At 57.4% G+C, this 14419-nt stretch overlaps 1 protein-coding gene and 1 long non-coding RNA gene across 3 annotated transcripts; one reads left to right on the forward strand and one right to left on the reverse strand.

The window, feature by feature from the left end:
• Window positions 1-210: 210 nt before the first annotated feature.
• Window positions 211-11167, reverse strand: LRRC47 (leucine rich repeat containing 47; the record flags this gene model as incomplete). Its single annotated transcript, XM_038538816.1, has 7 exons — window positions 211-2025; window positions 2172-2261; window positions 2598-2700; window positions 3258-3373; window positions 3972-4088; window positions 5096-5554; window positions 10547-11167. Coding segments are annotated over 7 exons (1755 nt in total), but the record flags the coding sequence as incomplete, so codon positions are not given.
• A 95-nt stretch (window positions 11168-11262) lies between these two features.
• LOC119872027 lies at window positions 11263-14204 on the forward strand. Of its 2 annotated transcripts, XR_005358914.1 has the most exons (3): window positions 11263-11574; window positions 12117-12302; window positions 12475-14204. It is a non-coding gene; the product is annotated as an uncharacterized LOC119872027 (long non-coding RNA). The 2 variants fall into 2 exon arrangements; XR_005358913.1 differs by having other exon boundaries at window positions 11263-12302.
• The last annotated feature ends 215 nt before the right edge of the window (window positions 14205-14419 follow it).

Below are 14419 nucleotides of genomic sequence, written 5' to 3' on the forward strand. Positions count from 1 at the left end.
AGGGGCAGGTGTCTCTGGGAGGGGATCCACCTCTCGCACCAGGCCTGGAGGGTCCAGCAGCCTCTCTGGGCCCAGCCTGTGTGATAGTTCAGTGCCTCTTGCTTTTTGCCGGCAAGATCTGGGTTGGGAAGAGGGTTCGTTCGGGTCCTTTGCTTTCCCATAGACTACCCTGAAATAATGGCAGGAGGGGATTCACCAGGGAGGAGTGGAAATGTTATGAAATGACTTTTATTAGAAGGTCAGGCCGGCAAGAATGTCAGGGTTTGTCAAAGGGATGGCTGGCAGCAGAGACCAAGGAGGTCTGGTTTCCCAAGGTAAGTTCAACACATCTGTGCACTTCACACAGGGTTCAACACAGGGTTGAGCCGTCAGGCTACAGGGTGACAGGTAACAGGACGTAGCTCCAGCCACAGCACCCACAGCAGCCAGCACCGAGTGCCCGGGGCTCATGAGAGGACAAGCCAGAGGCACCAGCCAGATGTTCAGTAGGGTTGTGGTTAACAGAACGAGGAAAAGCCACCATCTGGTTCACGTACTTCAGCCCAGCCACCGCCTTCAGGGACGGAGGGGAAGGCCTGGGGATGTCCAGAGAGCGAGATTGGGGTCTCAAGGCAGCCGTGCAGTGTCCTACAGAGCGGGTGGGCTGAGCTCTGGGAGAACCATGTGCCTTTGTCAGTGAGCCTCCATATGTCTGGTTTCAATGGCTAAAAGCGTGGGTTCAGTGGCCGCTTGCAAATGCTCCCCAAATCCACAGAACACACAGCCTGACTTTCGCAGGTCACAGAAAGTGACACAGACGGAGACGTTAAATAAAAAGTCTGTGAGTCCGTAAAAACCACCTGAGTGGCTGGCTGGCCGGTGCCTGTACGCAAGCACGTGCAGACTCGCACAGACGGATACACAGCTTGTCCGAGACATTCAAAACCGGAAGTAACCTAAAACACAAAATGCTCAAGAACCGTTCACCTGGCACCCGCTTTGTGGTCACCAGCTCCAAACTTGGCCTCCCACAGCCCCTGCCCATCTGTCCTTTAGCCAGATGCTGACAGAACAGTCTGGCTTGTGTGTGGAAGCCCGTTCTGCAACAGGGAACCATGGGCTTGGCCTGAGCTGCGTGTTCTGTTGTCTGCTCCTCCCCACGGTGCCAGTGTACACGAGCACAGCCCCGCTCTTCCCCTGAGGCCCAAGGAGGGGATGCTGTGGCTCTACCCCTAACATATCCAACCGTAATATTAAGGGAAAAAAAAATGCTTTCACCAATTTTAAAGTCACCTAAAAAATATTCTTTTCATAAAAAGATGACGATTTGCGGCAAGGAAGGAACATGACGTCACTCCACATCTGTAGGCTGTACCAATGGTGTGGTGTGGTTTTAAAAGATGCCGTATTGTAGAAAAGTAATGGTACAGCTCAGCGAAATGTGTGTTCTTTAGCTTCCCAGGGTACAGCTGACTATCCAAACCAATTAGTGTTTTTTCCCCTGAATAGAGGTATTTGCTATATCCACATCATCTCAGAACGTTTTCAACAGTTAATTCCGATATTTGAATAATTTCGTAAAGCGTTAGTAATCAATTTGGTGCTGGAAAGGGAAAATGATTCAAGCCCAGGATAATGTGGTGTCACTGCAACGGGAGAGAACTGTCTGGACGATCAAAGAGCCAACGCGTGCACCTTGAGAACCACCGGGGTGAAAATGTAACAAGTAACTTGATGTCACCAACAAGAGGCACGGCTGAGGACACGCGTGGCAGTGGCGGACATGCCGCCCGGGGCTCAGCGGATCACGGTCACGTGGGGAGCAGCACAGCCCAAGTCCGTCTTGGAGGGGTACACCACTCTCAGGTGCCCGTCCTCATCCAGCACCCGGACCTGCTCCACCACCAGCGGGGCACTGCCGTCCTTTTCGGCACTTGGGCTTGTGCTGGGACCCAGAGGTGGTCCAGAAACTGCATCAGCTTCAGGATCTGAAAGGGATCCGTCCTCTTTATTTTCTAGAGTGTACTTGTTGATTTCTGCCATTTTCTGCAAATGAACAATATGGTTTTAGGGGCAACTGGGGAAGACAAAGGCAGCCTGCAAGGGGCAGCGGGGGGGGGGGGGGGGGGGGGGGGCGTGTCCGTCCCGCATGGCCGGAGCACTGACTGGGCGAGAGGTGGAGGCTGACTCACCAGCACGAGGGCATCCATTATCTCTTTACAGGTCTGTAGACTTGTAGCACTTGTTACTTCCAAAAACAGATCAGAAGTTGTTTTCTTAATCTTAAAGAAAGAGGGTTTCAGAGAAGAATAAAATTATTGAAAACATCAACAAGTGTTCTGAGGAGAAACCTATAAAACGGTGCCCTGCAAACCAAGACTGTCCCCTTCCCCAAATGAGGCAGAGGCTGGAATGCACATGCAGTGACACATGGTACAGCACCGCATATGACAGGAACGGGAACTCCGGAGACTGGGAGCCTGTGAGCCACAAACAAGGGCTCGGGGACTGCACCTCAGGCATGCGGACAAGATGTATGTCATAATGGAGTAGATGCTGTGTTCACTCAGCAGGTGGAACAGCCCCAGACACAGGGACATGCATAGGCTCTGCCCTACCTTTGTCTTCTCGCTGTTGGTTATCGGTGGGAAAGAAATCACGTCACCATCAGCATCCACGAGGCAGGGGTAATTCTCCTTCCCATCCAGTAAGTGCAGATACCTGTGCGGGAAGAAACAGGAGAGGCCTAACTATGGGAAGATAGGCCTATGGGTTAACAGTACAAATGGGTGGGAGATAAGGGCATGTCCATGAGCTCGGCAAGATGTGCTAAAGCCTGTGCTTATGTGGGCCTGGCAGCGTGGCAGGGCACCTGAACCCCACCTGAGCCACTGGTGATGGGGACAAAACGCTGTGGCCCTGACGGCTTTCCTGTCATCAGGGTGACCACACTGCCCCCCCCCCCCCCCCCCCCCCCGTGCACATGGTGTGGGCAGAGGGACAACTGTCCCTCCCGATGAAGGGCCTATGTGCCTAGAAAGCCTGTTCTCCCCAAAGCAGTTTCTGAGCCCCGGCTCCACCAAGAGAAAGCCCGTGTGGCTCAGTTCCTTTTATTCCACCTGAGACTCCCTGACAGCACAGGGAATACAGTCTGGGAGATGTTTCAAACACTGATAGGGAAATGTTTTCAAGTTATGGCAGCCTGTGGGTAAACGGAGGCTGGTAGGCAGGCCTCCCGCTGTGGGGTGAGTGCAGCAGCCAGAGAGGAGGCCCCCGACCTGTGGAGGCCTGAGACGTTCTGTCTTTTCTTCTGCTTCCTATGCTCCTCAGCCTCTAGCTGCAACTGCCGCACCAGGTCCTTGGCCTTGACTTCTTTGCGCCCCAAGGGGACGATCTAGGGGGTAATGGAAACAAGTTTCCGTTAGGGCTGCAGCCAGGACATGCTGGTCCACTGCTCATCTGGCCACCAACATGGCGTCCCCCCCCAATCCCTGTGACAGTGGTGTGAGCACAGGAGGCCCCCAGAGGCCCCTCAGGGTCCTGACTGCCACACACACCAGTCCTCTGGGAACTGACTAACCTTCAACCCGCCATGGGCAACGGTGGCTCCCAGGCCTGTGGCCCCTGGATGGCCCAGCAGCTAGTGCTGGTCAAGCCAGGCATTCCACACGATGGCCACAGGGAGTAACAGACCGTGGCGGGACTTCGACAAACCAGGCTCGTCAACTCCAGTGAGGGGTTTTGCAATTGGGACATAAACCAGTGTTTGGTGAAACGGGAGCAAATGAAGAAAACCACTTCCAAATCAGCACCTTCTCTGACGAATTTACTTTCAAATGAACCGTGAACACAACCGGCTTTTGACCTGATGTACTTGTCAGGGACAGCATCAGATGCTGCCTCAGAGAGTGCGCACCACCCCCAGCATGTGCATATTGCTGAAGAATGCAAAAAGAACAGGTACGAAGGGAGGGAGGGGCATGCAGCATCACCTTGAGGTCCTGCGGCGGGCGGGCGGTGTAGACCAGGGGCCCACGCACGGCCCGGAGGTCGTGGGTTGCGATGGTGGCCGCTGTTCTCTTCTCACAGATGTCCTCGTGGAGCTTTGTCTGCAACGTGAGACCTGGGGAGCTCATGCCCAAGCACCGCACCCTGCCCCCTCGACCTCCCCTGCCCAAAATGCATCTTGTGGAACTGCCACTGGAAAACTCTCTTATCTGTTCAGGGACAGAATTTCTTTCTCTAACAGAAGATCTGAGACTTCAAAGAACCCTTCCTGAACTAAAATTTATGACCGAATAAACAAAAGCAGGACTTAAAAAGAAAAATCTCCCCTGCATGTTTTTCTTCAAAAACACTGACGTTTGAGTGTATTCAGCACTCCTGGCTGGGAGTGCGCTTTGCTTCCTGAAGCAGCGTTGTCCCCACAGGGGCACACTGGTGGGTTTTTAAACATCAACGATGTGGCTTCTACTTTAAAAGCGGACAGACTGGGCAGCCCCTGTGGCTCAGCAATTTAGCGCTGCCTTCAGCCCAGGGTGTGACCCTGGAGACCCTGGATCGAGTCCCATGTCGGGCTCCCTGCAGGGAGCCTGCTTCTCCCTCTGCCTGTGTCTCTGCCTCTCTCTCTGTGTCTCTCATGAATGAGTAAATAAAATCTTAAAAAAAAAAAAAAAAGGCGGGCAGACTGCACAGAAAAATGAATCAGGATTCGTTGAACTAAGATCCACAAGAAACTGAAGTCATAGGACAGCAGCTGGCAGGAGCTGGCAATGTTAATACTGCCTTGTCAGAAACTAATTCATTACGGAAACCAGAAAATGCCCCAAGACGTCAGCAACTTGGGAAACACTGGTCTCTCGTGGAACAAAGCTGACGTCAGAAACAAGGCAGGACTGCAGGGGTGCCCACCCCCATGGGCAGCCCCGGGACTGAGGCCCAGGTCTCACCCACACTGGGTACACGTGCGCTGGCACCACCCCCACCTGCACTGGAGCCAGGTCCTGCTTGGCCTCCCACATCCCAGGTGTGGAGGGGCAGTGGGCAGTGGGACAGTGAACCAGCGGTCCCTCACTCTGCTCACCCCACCCCCCCGCCCTGGGCCGCAAACACCCACCTGGGAGGTGAGGAACCGTCTGAGCGCATTCCCAGCCTGCAGGTCCATGCCTCTCACGACAGCCCCCACAATGAATGGCCGGACATCCTTGACTGCGGCGTTGACGTGCACAGTCAGCGGGGTGGGGTTCTCAGACACATGCAGGACGCGGAGCAGCAGCCTGCTGGTGCTGCCCACCTCCTCCTCCTCGCCCTCACCACTCTCCCTCCTCCGCCTCTCACGCCGTCTCCTGCGGGCCTCTTCCTTCTCAGGACCGTCTGTCCTGCCCTTGCCCCGTCCACCACCCCGGCCTCCGCTGCGCAGGTACTCCAGGATGGACTTGGTCTGGCAGCCGTGCACCATCTTCTCCAGCCGCCGGTCTGTCAGCTTGTTTCCCCGGAAGTTGACCTCCTTGAGCTTGGGGCAGTCAGCCAGCTCTGCCGGGACCTCACTGAGCTGGTTGTTGGAGAGGTCCAGCGTCTGGGAGGGAGACAGAGGGCCTGTGGTCACACAGCTGTGGGTTGCGCAGCCCCACCCCACTCCACCCCACCCGAGCTGTCCCCAGCTCTGCGAGCAGACTGACCCCCACTACCACGACCCTGCACCCAAGGGCAATGGCTGCCAACAATCCCCCACGGAACACTAGTCTTCCTCTTTCTGCTCCCTGCAAGTTTCCTTGTGGTGACAACTATCCCAACAGACAAAGGTGACAGAGGAAGGAGCACAGGACAAGGGGAATGTGTAGTTATGAACAGATAAGTACTTGAGATGAGAAACAAGTTCCCCACAAGATGATGTTGAGATTTTTTTTTTTAACTAAATGAACTAAAAACGAAGAACACAGGGTGGGTAACAAGTCATTGAAATATGAAGCCGCAGCAGCAGAATGCACAGCACTCAACTCCATCTGCACGCAAACTGGCAAACTGGCTGTGACGCTGGCCTGGATGCTTGATCCTCCTCCTGACCCAGGAGAGGGCGTAGTGCCTCTGCTGTCTGCACCATAAAGAGGCAGATGAAACCCTATGGCTCATGCAAAATAACCTGCCGTCAGGACGGGGGCTTTGAAAAAAGGGCATGGCTGGCATTAGTATCGCTGAGATGATTGATGGAAATCATCCAAACAGCCACTTTGTGGGGTCACCTCTTCCAGGGCTGGGCAGGACAGGAGGTGGGTCTGGGGCAGGTCTTCTGCTTCCCCTTCTGGAGCTGTGCTGAAGAGGACAGCCACCCCCCCCCCCCCAAAAGGTCAGGCTCTGCCTCCTGTCTTCCCAGCACAACCGTGCTAGTAGCAGTCTTGGCCCAGACAGCACTGGGCCTCTTTCTTGTTCTCCTGCTGGGCCAATGGGAAACTCTGGACTGGCTTTGCTGGGCACAGCTAAGACCAGACAGGTCTTAGAGCTTCAGTATGGCAGCCTAGAAGAAAGCCTGTTATCTGGTTAGCTGGAATGAGCACAGGGGAGTGGTGTTTGGAAAATGGGAGCAAGGGGCAGTGGCTTGGGGAGAGCTCTGGAGCAGAGGGGGCCTGTGTGAATGATACCTGGTCAAAGCAACGCCAGTTGGCACCCCCTCCCCCCCAACACACACACAGGTCAAGCGCTCACATTTGGTGGGCTAGGCTGGTGACCAGGCCTGGTCCTGACTGGGATGTAACGGCCCCAACAAAACGGGTGATGGATTTTATCACAAACTTCTGGGAAGAGGGGAGGGGCTCTGATGATCCAGAAGACGCTGTGTGCTTTGGCTGCTAGAGAGGACAAGTCAGACCCCAGTCATGAGTGAAGCTATCCTGTGGCTCAAGGAGCCAGGCTGCTGAGAAGCTGGGCAACCAGAACGCAGAAGAGGTGTCACTGAGGAGCCTCCGAAGGCTACGCCAGAGCCTCGGGAGGGAGGGAGCAACTAGAACAGGCTTCCATCTCGCACTTGGGACCCGGGACAAAGAAGAGAAGCAAGTAAGCCAGACCTGGCCTTCTGTCTCAGTTACCTCGGGGGACTGAGCGGCCTAAGGGGCTATGGCCATCTCGTGCCTCACCGGGCCTTTCCACTCAAGCGGGATTGGGAGGGTGGGGTAGGTGGAGTGTTATCATGGCCCTTCCAGGTCCCCACCATCTGGAGGCTTGTGAATGACAGCCAGCAGCTGGTGTTTTGAGGTCAGGTTTGGGGTAGCCTGTATGGCGCCACACCTGCACACACCAGCTTTGGTCTGCCACATTGACCAAAGGACCTTGGAGGCTTGAGAACTCCACACTGGGGTAGCCCTCACTGCTGCACGAAACAGGCAGGCCAGGTGGATGCAATGTGCAGGGAGCAGAGGAAGAACCAGGGAGGAGGAGGCTGGAAGGAGGCGGCTGGGGGCTGTGCCTGACCGGCTGCCCACCCCCACCACAGTGGCCGACAGTGCGAGCATCCTGGGAGCAGAGGCTTCTTTTAGGGGCAACAATGAGCAAATTATGGACATTTCAGAGCAGTAAGGAGGCGGTAGCAGATTGGAGTTCTAGAAGTTGGGGGTCCTATAAAAACGTGGTCACCTGCAGATCAGGGTACGCGCTGCTCCCGTACAAACCTATGGTTGGTTGGCACTGTGCACCCAGAACAGCAGACTCAGTTGGGTTTCTGTCTAGAAGAGGAATGCTAACGGAATAGAGGAGCCTCAGGAGAGGCCCTGAGATAACAGGCAACGTCACTGAGGAGCTGCACTCATGCAGGAGGGCAGGTCTCTGACCACGAGGCTGAGTTTGGATTGTGTGTGCTAACCCCTGAAGGGTAACTGCACATGGAAGGGTGCCCCAGAACCCGTCACCCAGAACCGACACATGTAGACACCCATTTACTCCCTTCCTGCAGGTCGCATGAACATCTGTGACCTGGACTGGACCATCAACCATCACTGCTGCAGGGCCACGCTGCCGCGGAAGGGGTCTTACAACCCTGGCCTTGTGAATCTGAGACAAACACGCCACCTCCAGGCTGTGCTAGGACTATCTTTATTCCAGTGGGGGTGCAGGGCCCGAGGGGACCCAGACCCCCACCCAGGCACCAAGTGGCCTGCTGCCTCTGCAGCCACTGAGGAAGACACAAAGACGGAAGAAGGGCTTCTAAACTTCAGTGTTTTTGGGTGCTGGACAGAGGTGTTGCATTTGAAGTATAAAGTCTCTGTGAAGCCTGACCACAGGGGACTCTCACCCATGAGTGGCACGGATAGCCCAAATGGGTGCAGGGACCAGCAGGGGTGAGAGGAGACCCTGGGGATATCTATCAGCCCCAGATGGCTGGACAGAGCCCAGTCAGTCACCTGTGACAGGCAGGAGTGACGTGGTGTACCACGGCCTTGGCAGCTGAGCCCCACAGGTGACAGAAACCCAATGGAAGGACACGGCCCCCGGGAGAAACCCTTCTAAATGCTCCGAGGTCTCTTGTGGGGAGCTAAGCTGAAGGGCCAGACACCAGGAAAACTCCGTAACCGGGCTCAGGGCAGGCAGTTAACCAGTTGGTGAGGTTCAGCTTGGAGAGTACACAGCCGTCTCCTAGTCCTGTGTCACCTGTGGCCAGAGAGGGGAGAGGGTCAGGCCTTCACAGTGGCAGGGTCTGGGGCCACGGCCTGGAGCAGATTCTTGGGGGAGGGCACACTGGGGCACCTGTCTCCTTGCTGTGGAAGTGAGGGGGGGACAAGCAGAGGCCTGTGTGCTGCTACTCAGGTGGCTCCCGCTCCTGGGGAACCACACCTCTGGGTATTTACATCCTGCATGAAGCCTCCCCAAGAATGTGGACCGGGCTTCACTCATTTAATTAGTGGGGTGCTAGTTCCAAGCCTTCCCCTTGAGGAGTCCTCCGGCAGTCGAGCTCTCAGGAGCCCTGAGCTGCCACGTAAAGAAGTGGATTAGCCTGCTGGGCAGAGAGAGGTGCCAGCACGTCGTGGAGAGAGCAGCCATCACAACGTTCCAGCTGAACCCAACCCAAGCTCACCGCCAGCTGAATGCTCACTCATGACCGGGCAAGCACAGTGAGGGCTCAGCTGGGCCAGCCCGGGGTGGAGAACCATCAGCCACACACAACTGTTGCTGTTTTCAGCCACAAGGTTTCGGACATGGTCCTCTAGTCACAGTTGGCCCTCTCAGTGCCACCAACTCCCTGTTCATGGCACTGTGGCCGTCCCCACAAGTCTCCCATGGCCAAGGACACCGGCAGTCCTGCCACGGAACAGAGGAAACCCGTGCTTCTACCTTGGAGCTCATTTTCCCCACACCAGCTGCCTCCCCACAGCACCAGGCAGGACACAAAGCCCCAGCACGTGTGTAGCAACGCTGCTTGCACGGTTCTAGTACCTACTGCTCCTCACAGGGGCATCATTTTAGAAAGGCCCCCTGAGGACACCTAAATCCAAAAGGGATTCCAAGTAGGTCTGGCACCACACTCTGCGCAACACAGACAGGCCTCTTCACGTGGAAGAGATCTGATGGAAGCCTGGAGCTGGCAGCCAGGACGGAGAAGGTGAGGGAGGTCGCAGAGGAGACGTTTCCTGAACGATGGTGTCGGGACACAAAGAAGGCCACGTCACCCATGCCTTTACACGTGCTGCGTGCTGCGCACGTGGTGCAGAACATGTAAAACAAACTTAAACTCGGGTAAGACATTCTAGATCTGAAGAGAAGAACCGAGTCTGCGCTCTCAAGACCTGTACTGAGCCCTGTATCTGGTACATCGGTCCTCCGGAAAGCCAAGAGGTCCGACACACCTGAAGATGGGGTCAACAGTGCTGCCTGTACAAGGTGTCGCACCTCAGCCACAAAGGCAGGCCTCAGGCCCCGGTGACCCCAGTGCCCTGGCAGTCACCCCGACAGCCCCGTCCTGCCACCAAGCAGGCGTCAGTCTGCTGAGCGGCCTCGTCCACTCCTCCTAACTACGGACACACACACGCATGCACATCCACGCACACAGCTGCTTGCACACTTAGGTCTGTACAGACACGTATTTGTAAGATCAGTTGATTATATCCTAAGCGTAATTTCTGCTGGAAATACAACAGTCCCTCAACCGTCCACACATTTTATTGCTTAAAGAGTCTGCATAAAAAGGTTGAAAAGTAGGAGGAAGAAGAAATACGAGTCTGCCTTTTTAAGGATGAGATGGGAGGACGCAGGGGAGACGGTGGTGGACAGGCGGCGCCCCCGACGGGGTGTGGGTCTGGCCGCGCGATTCCCATCCTCCCCACTCCTACTCGGACTCAGTGGGCACCTGCCCCCGCAGAGCATCCCGCTGGGGACCCGGGGAGAGTAAGCAAGCGGCTCCCACACAGTGCAGTCTAGAGGAAGACACGAAGTATTTGTCGTGGGCTCCGGGCAACCCCTTCCAGCCTCGGTGAGGCAGTCGTCGGGGTGACGGGGGCGGACAGCTTCCCCGCCCGCCGCGGGCCTCTCCGCCCCGGGGCCGCCCCGCCCCCGCCCCCCCCCGGAGGCCCGCCCCGCCCCCGCCGACCTTGAGCGAGGTCAGGTGCGCGACGTCGGGGCTGAGCTCCCGCAGGCAGTTGTCGGCGGCCGCCAGTTCGCTAAGCAGCGGCAGCGCCCCGGGCCGGAAGAGCGCGGCGGGGAAGGAGTCGAGGCGGTTGCCCGTGAGGTTGAGCGTCTGCAGGCGCGGGGCGCAGCGCGGCAGGTCGGCCGGCAGCTCGCGCAGCCGGTTGCCGCTGAGGTTGAGGCTCTGCAGCTGCGGGAGCCCCGGCGGCTCGGCGGGGCCCAGGCCCTGGCCCGGCGGCAGCGCCTCCAGCGCGTTGCCCGACAGGTCGAGCACGCGCAGCGCGGGCAGCGGGCCGAGCTCGGGGCTCAGGCCGGGCCCCAGCGCGTTGCGCCGCAGCACGAGGCTGTGCAGCTGCGGGAGGCCCTGCGCCAGCCCCGGGCCCGGCTCCCGCAGGCTCCCGCAGCCGCTCACCTCCAGGTAGTGCAGCAGCGGCAGCGTGAAGAGCCGCGGCGGCAGCCGCCCGCCCGCCTCGCGCACCCGCTGCTCCAGCCCCGGCCCCGTCAGCAACAGCTCCCGCCGCCGCTCGCGCTCCGCCAGCTCCAGCTCCGGCCAGGCCTCGGGCGCGGGGGCCGCCGCCGCCGCCGCCGCCGCCATCGCGCCGCCGCCGCCGCCGCGGGACCGCTTCCGGGGCACGGCGCGTCACTTCCGGCCTGGGCCGGAAGCGGCGACCTCGCGGGGACCCGGCCGAGGGCGGGGGGGGGGCGGCGGGGAGGCGCTTCGTAGGGAGGAGGAAGGGCGGCTGCGGGCCTCGGGGGCGCGGTCCGACGGGCGATGGTCGCCCCCGCCTCCACCCCTCCTCCCCCGTGGACGCCGAGTGGTGGTGCCCCCTCCGGCGGAGCGGGACTGCGGACGCAGCAGCGCTGACACCCCGCAGACGACCCCCACGGTCTACGTCCAGGCCTTCCCGGAGGGGAAACCGCCTTTAGCCCGAGCACGGCAGGGCCTCCAGCCTCTCCGGCCTCTGAAGTGTGCGGAAGTCAGGGAGGTTCACGGTCGGGCGCCCCTTCCCGCCCCTCACAGCCCGGGCAGCTGCTCTTCCCGCCGGGGGCCCTTGGTCCCGTGCCCCAGACCTCCCCCCGGCAAACCGCACCTAGACTCCAAAGCCACAGCCCCGCCACCCTGCGGCCCGCCCTGCGCAGCCGCGGCCACCACCCGACCCCACCGCAGCCGACTGACCTGGAGCAGCGGTGGTCACCACCCCCTCCACCCTGGCCGGTGACGACGCCCACCGCCTGCCCCAGTGTCCACCCCAAGCACTGGCGGCTCCCATCCTCTCCCCCTGCCCCCCGCTCGCACCCCTCCCCAGCCAGGCCACCCACCCCTCACCCCCTCACCCCCTGAGGTCTGGGATTGCATGTCCTGGTTTGCACGGGCACCAGGGTGACTGCTGTGCAGATCTCTGTGGTGCCCCCAGGTCCCAGGGGGCGAGGGCGCTTGGGATGGGCCCGTTCTCCGGGGCCAGGGCCGCCACCCCTCTCTGCCCCTGTTTTCTTTTTATTTTTTTTTAAAGACTTTATTTATTTATTCATGATAGACACAGAGAGAGAGAGGCAGAGGGAGAAGCAGCCTCCACACAGGGAGCCTGATGGACTCGATCCCGGGTCTCCAGGATCACACCCTGGGCAGCAGTCGGCGCTAAACCACTGCGCCACCGGGGCTGCCCGAAATTTTGGAACTTTGAAGTGTGATATACACCCAGAAAAGTGTGCACGCGTCATAAGTAAGTTCACAGATTGGTTCTGGTGGGTTCTGCTCTCGGTAGAGGAGGCTCCTCAGTGGCTGGCTGCTTTCCTTCCACTCGTGCCTGTGGGTTCACCCCGGTCGGGGAGGCAGCCGTGGATCGTGGCTGTCGGCTGTTAGGAGTAGATTGTGAATCTGCCCCGTCTTTCCAGCAGGGTCCTTGGGCCTCGGGGACAGCCCACCCCCCCACACACCAGCACCACCCCAGTGGATTGTCCTCTAGGTTGCCATGGTGATCACTCCCTCTGCAAGGGGCTGGTGACGCCTATGCCCCCAGGGCACTGCAGGGGCCTTCCTCCTGCTGTCCTTTCTGAGCTGGCTGCAGCTGCCCTCGGTGACCTGCTGGAGCCACTGAATGCCGAACAGCCTTCAGCTTCTGCAGAGATTTCTCGGAGGGTCCTATACACATGTGTGGGATCTGTGTCCTCTTGCTGCTTTTCTCAAATAGATTTTTGGGGACGAGTCCAACATCTCTTCCCTCTTGATGGGCTGTGAGCGTATTAGTAGTTTTATAGTAGCCAACACTGCAGACAACCTTGATGTCCATCATGTGGCCTAGGTGGGTCACATCCCCTCATGTACCTGGGTCAAGGAAGACTGCCACCCAGCTTGCACTCAGTGGGGTGTGTCCTGCCTCCCACTCACATGGCCAGAACAAGGAGGAGGCAACTAAGTGTGAATCTGTTCTAGAAGCTTCCATCGGCTTTGAGGGAAAATTCTTTAGAGTCACAGGCTTAGGGCTGGAAGGACGTCAGACTTGAATCCTCTCAAGCTGCCTCATCAACTGGAGCATCTCCACTTTCTGGCATCCTCAGCACTTCCCATCCTGGCTGAGCTCTGCAGGGGCTGCTCCCAGAAGGCTTTGTTTGGGTGTCTGACCTGCCCCAAGGGAAGGGTCACAGCTGGCCCTGGAAACCCTTTTTGCCAACAGTGTTTCTAAGGATAGGCTGTGACTTCAACCTGGTCCATAAGATAGAAGTGGATGTCTGCTGGGGGCTTCTGGGAAGTTTTACCTGAGTTAAGAGAGGCATGTGAGGAGAAAGCCCTTTATCTCCCATCTACCTTTGTTTTGGCGTAGCACACTGGAGTGTAGGATGTAATGCTTGGTGCTGCAGCAGCCATCTTGAGACCATGAGGAAAGACAATGCCAAATCAGTGAGAGCTACAGAAGGAGCCTGGATCATTTCAGTGGTTTTACTGCTGTTTAGTTATTTTTAAAATCCTGAAAATTCAAACTATGCATTGAATTAGCATTGCTAATCTAACAAAGTGAGCTGCACTAGTTCAGAAAGTGTGCTTGTGTACATGCCTAATCCTCAAGAGAAGAAAGCGCTAAGCAAAGCACAGCTTCCGTTGCAAGAATAATCCTTACTCTCAGCCAGACTTTTGATGGACAGGATGATTTTGAAAGTGAGGTAATAACTCAGCAGTGGCATCTCTGAGGGCTCCTGGGACACTCTGGAGGTACTTCCTGTGGGGCAAGACCACTTCTCACTGTCATTAGAGAATGGTGTTCCACACACAAGCCCAGGGTACTCATGTCTCCTCTGAGTTATCAGCTTCCCACTAGCGTGGAATGAGAAGGAGCATTTTTGGACCTAATATAATTATCACAAAAGGCACCATGACCCAGAGGTGACTCCCTGAGATACTGTGTCTAAGATGGTGCTTTAAAAAATAGAAAATCATCCAGGGGCGCCTGGGTGATGTAGTCTGTCAGCTGAGTGTCTGACTCTTGGTCATGATCTTGGTGGTAGGTTTGAACTCCGAGTCCTCTGCATGCGGCGTGGAGTCTACGTGAGATCCCCCCTCCCTCTCCCTTTGCCCCTCCCCTGCTCTCTCTCTTAAAAAAAATAAAAAAGAGAAAGTAGTCCTAACTTCAGCAGCATATATACAAAAAAGAAAATAGTTTCTTTTAAAAATGGGTATTACTGGGGCAGCCCCGGTGGTGCAGCGGTTTGGCGCCGCCTGCAGCCTGGGATGTGATCCTGGAGACCCAGGATCGAGTCTCACATCGGGCTCCCTGCATAGAGCCTGCTTCTCCCTCTGCCTGTGTCTCTGCCTCTCCCTCTCTCTCTGTGTGTGTCTCTATAAATA

Source organism: Canis lupus, chromosome 5 (assembly GCF_011100685.1).
Source record: "Canis lupus familiaris isolate Mischka breed German Shepherd chromosome 5, alternate assembly UU_Cfam_GSD_1.0, whole genome shotgun sequence".
NCBI lineage: Eukaryota > Metazoa > Chordata > Mammalia > Carnivora > Canidae > Canis > Canis lupus.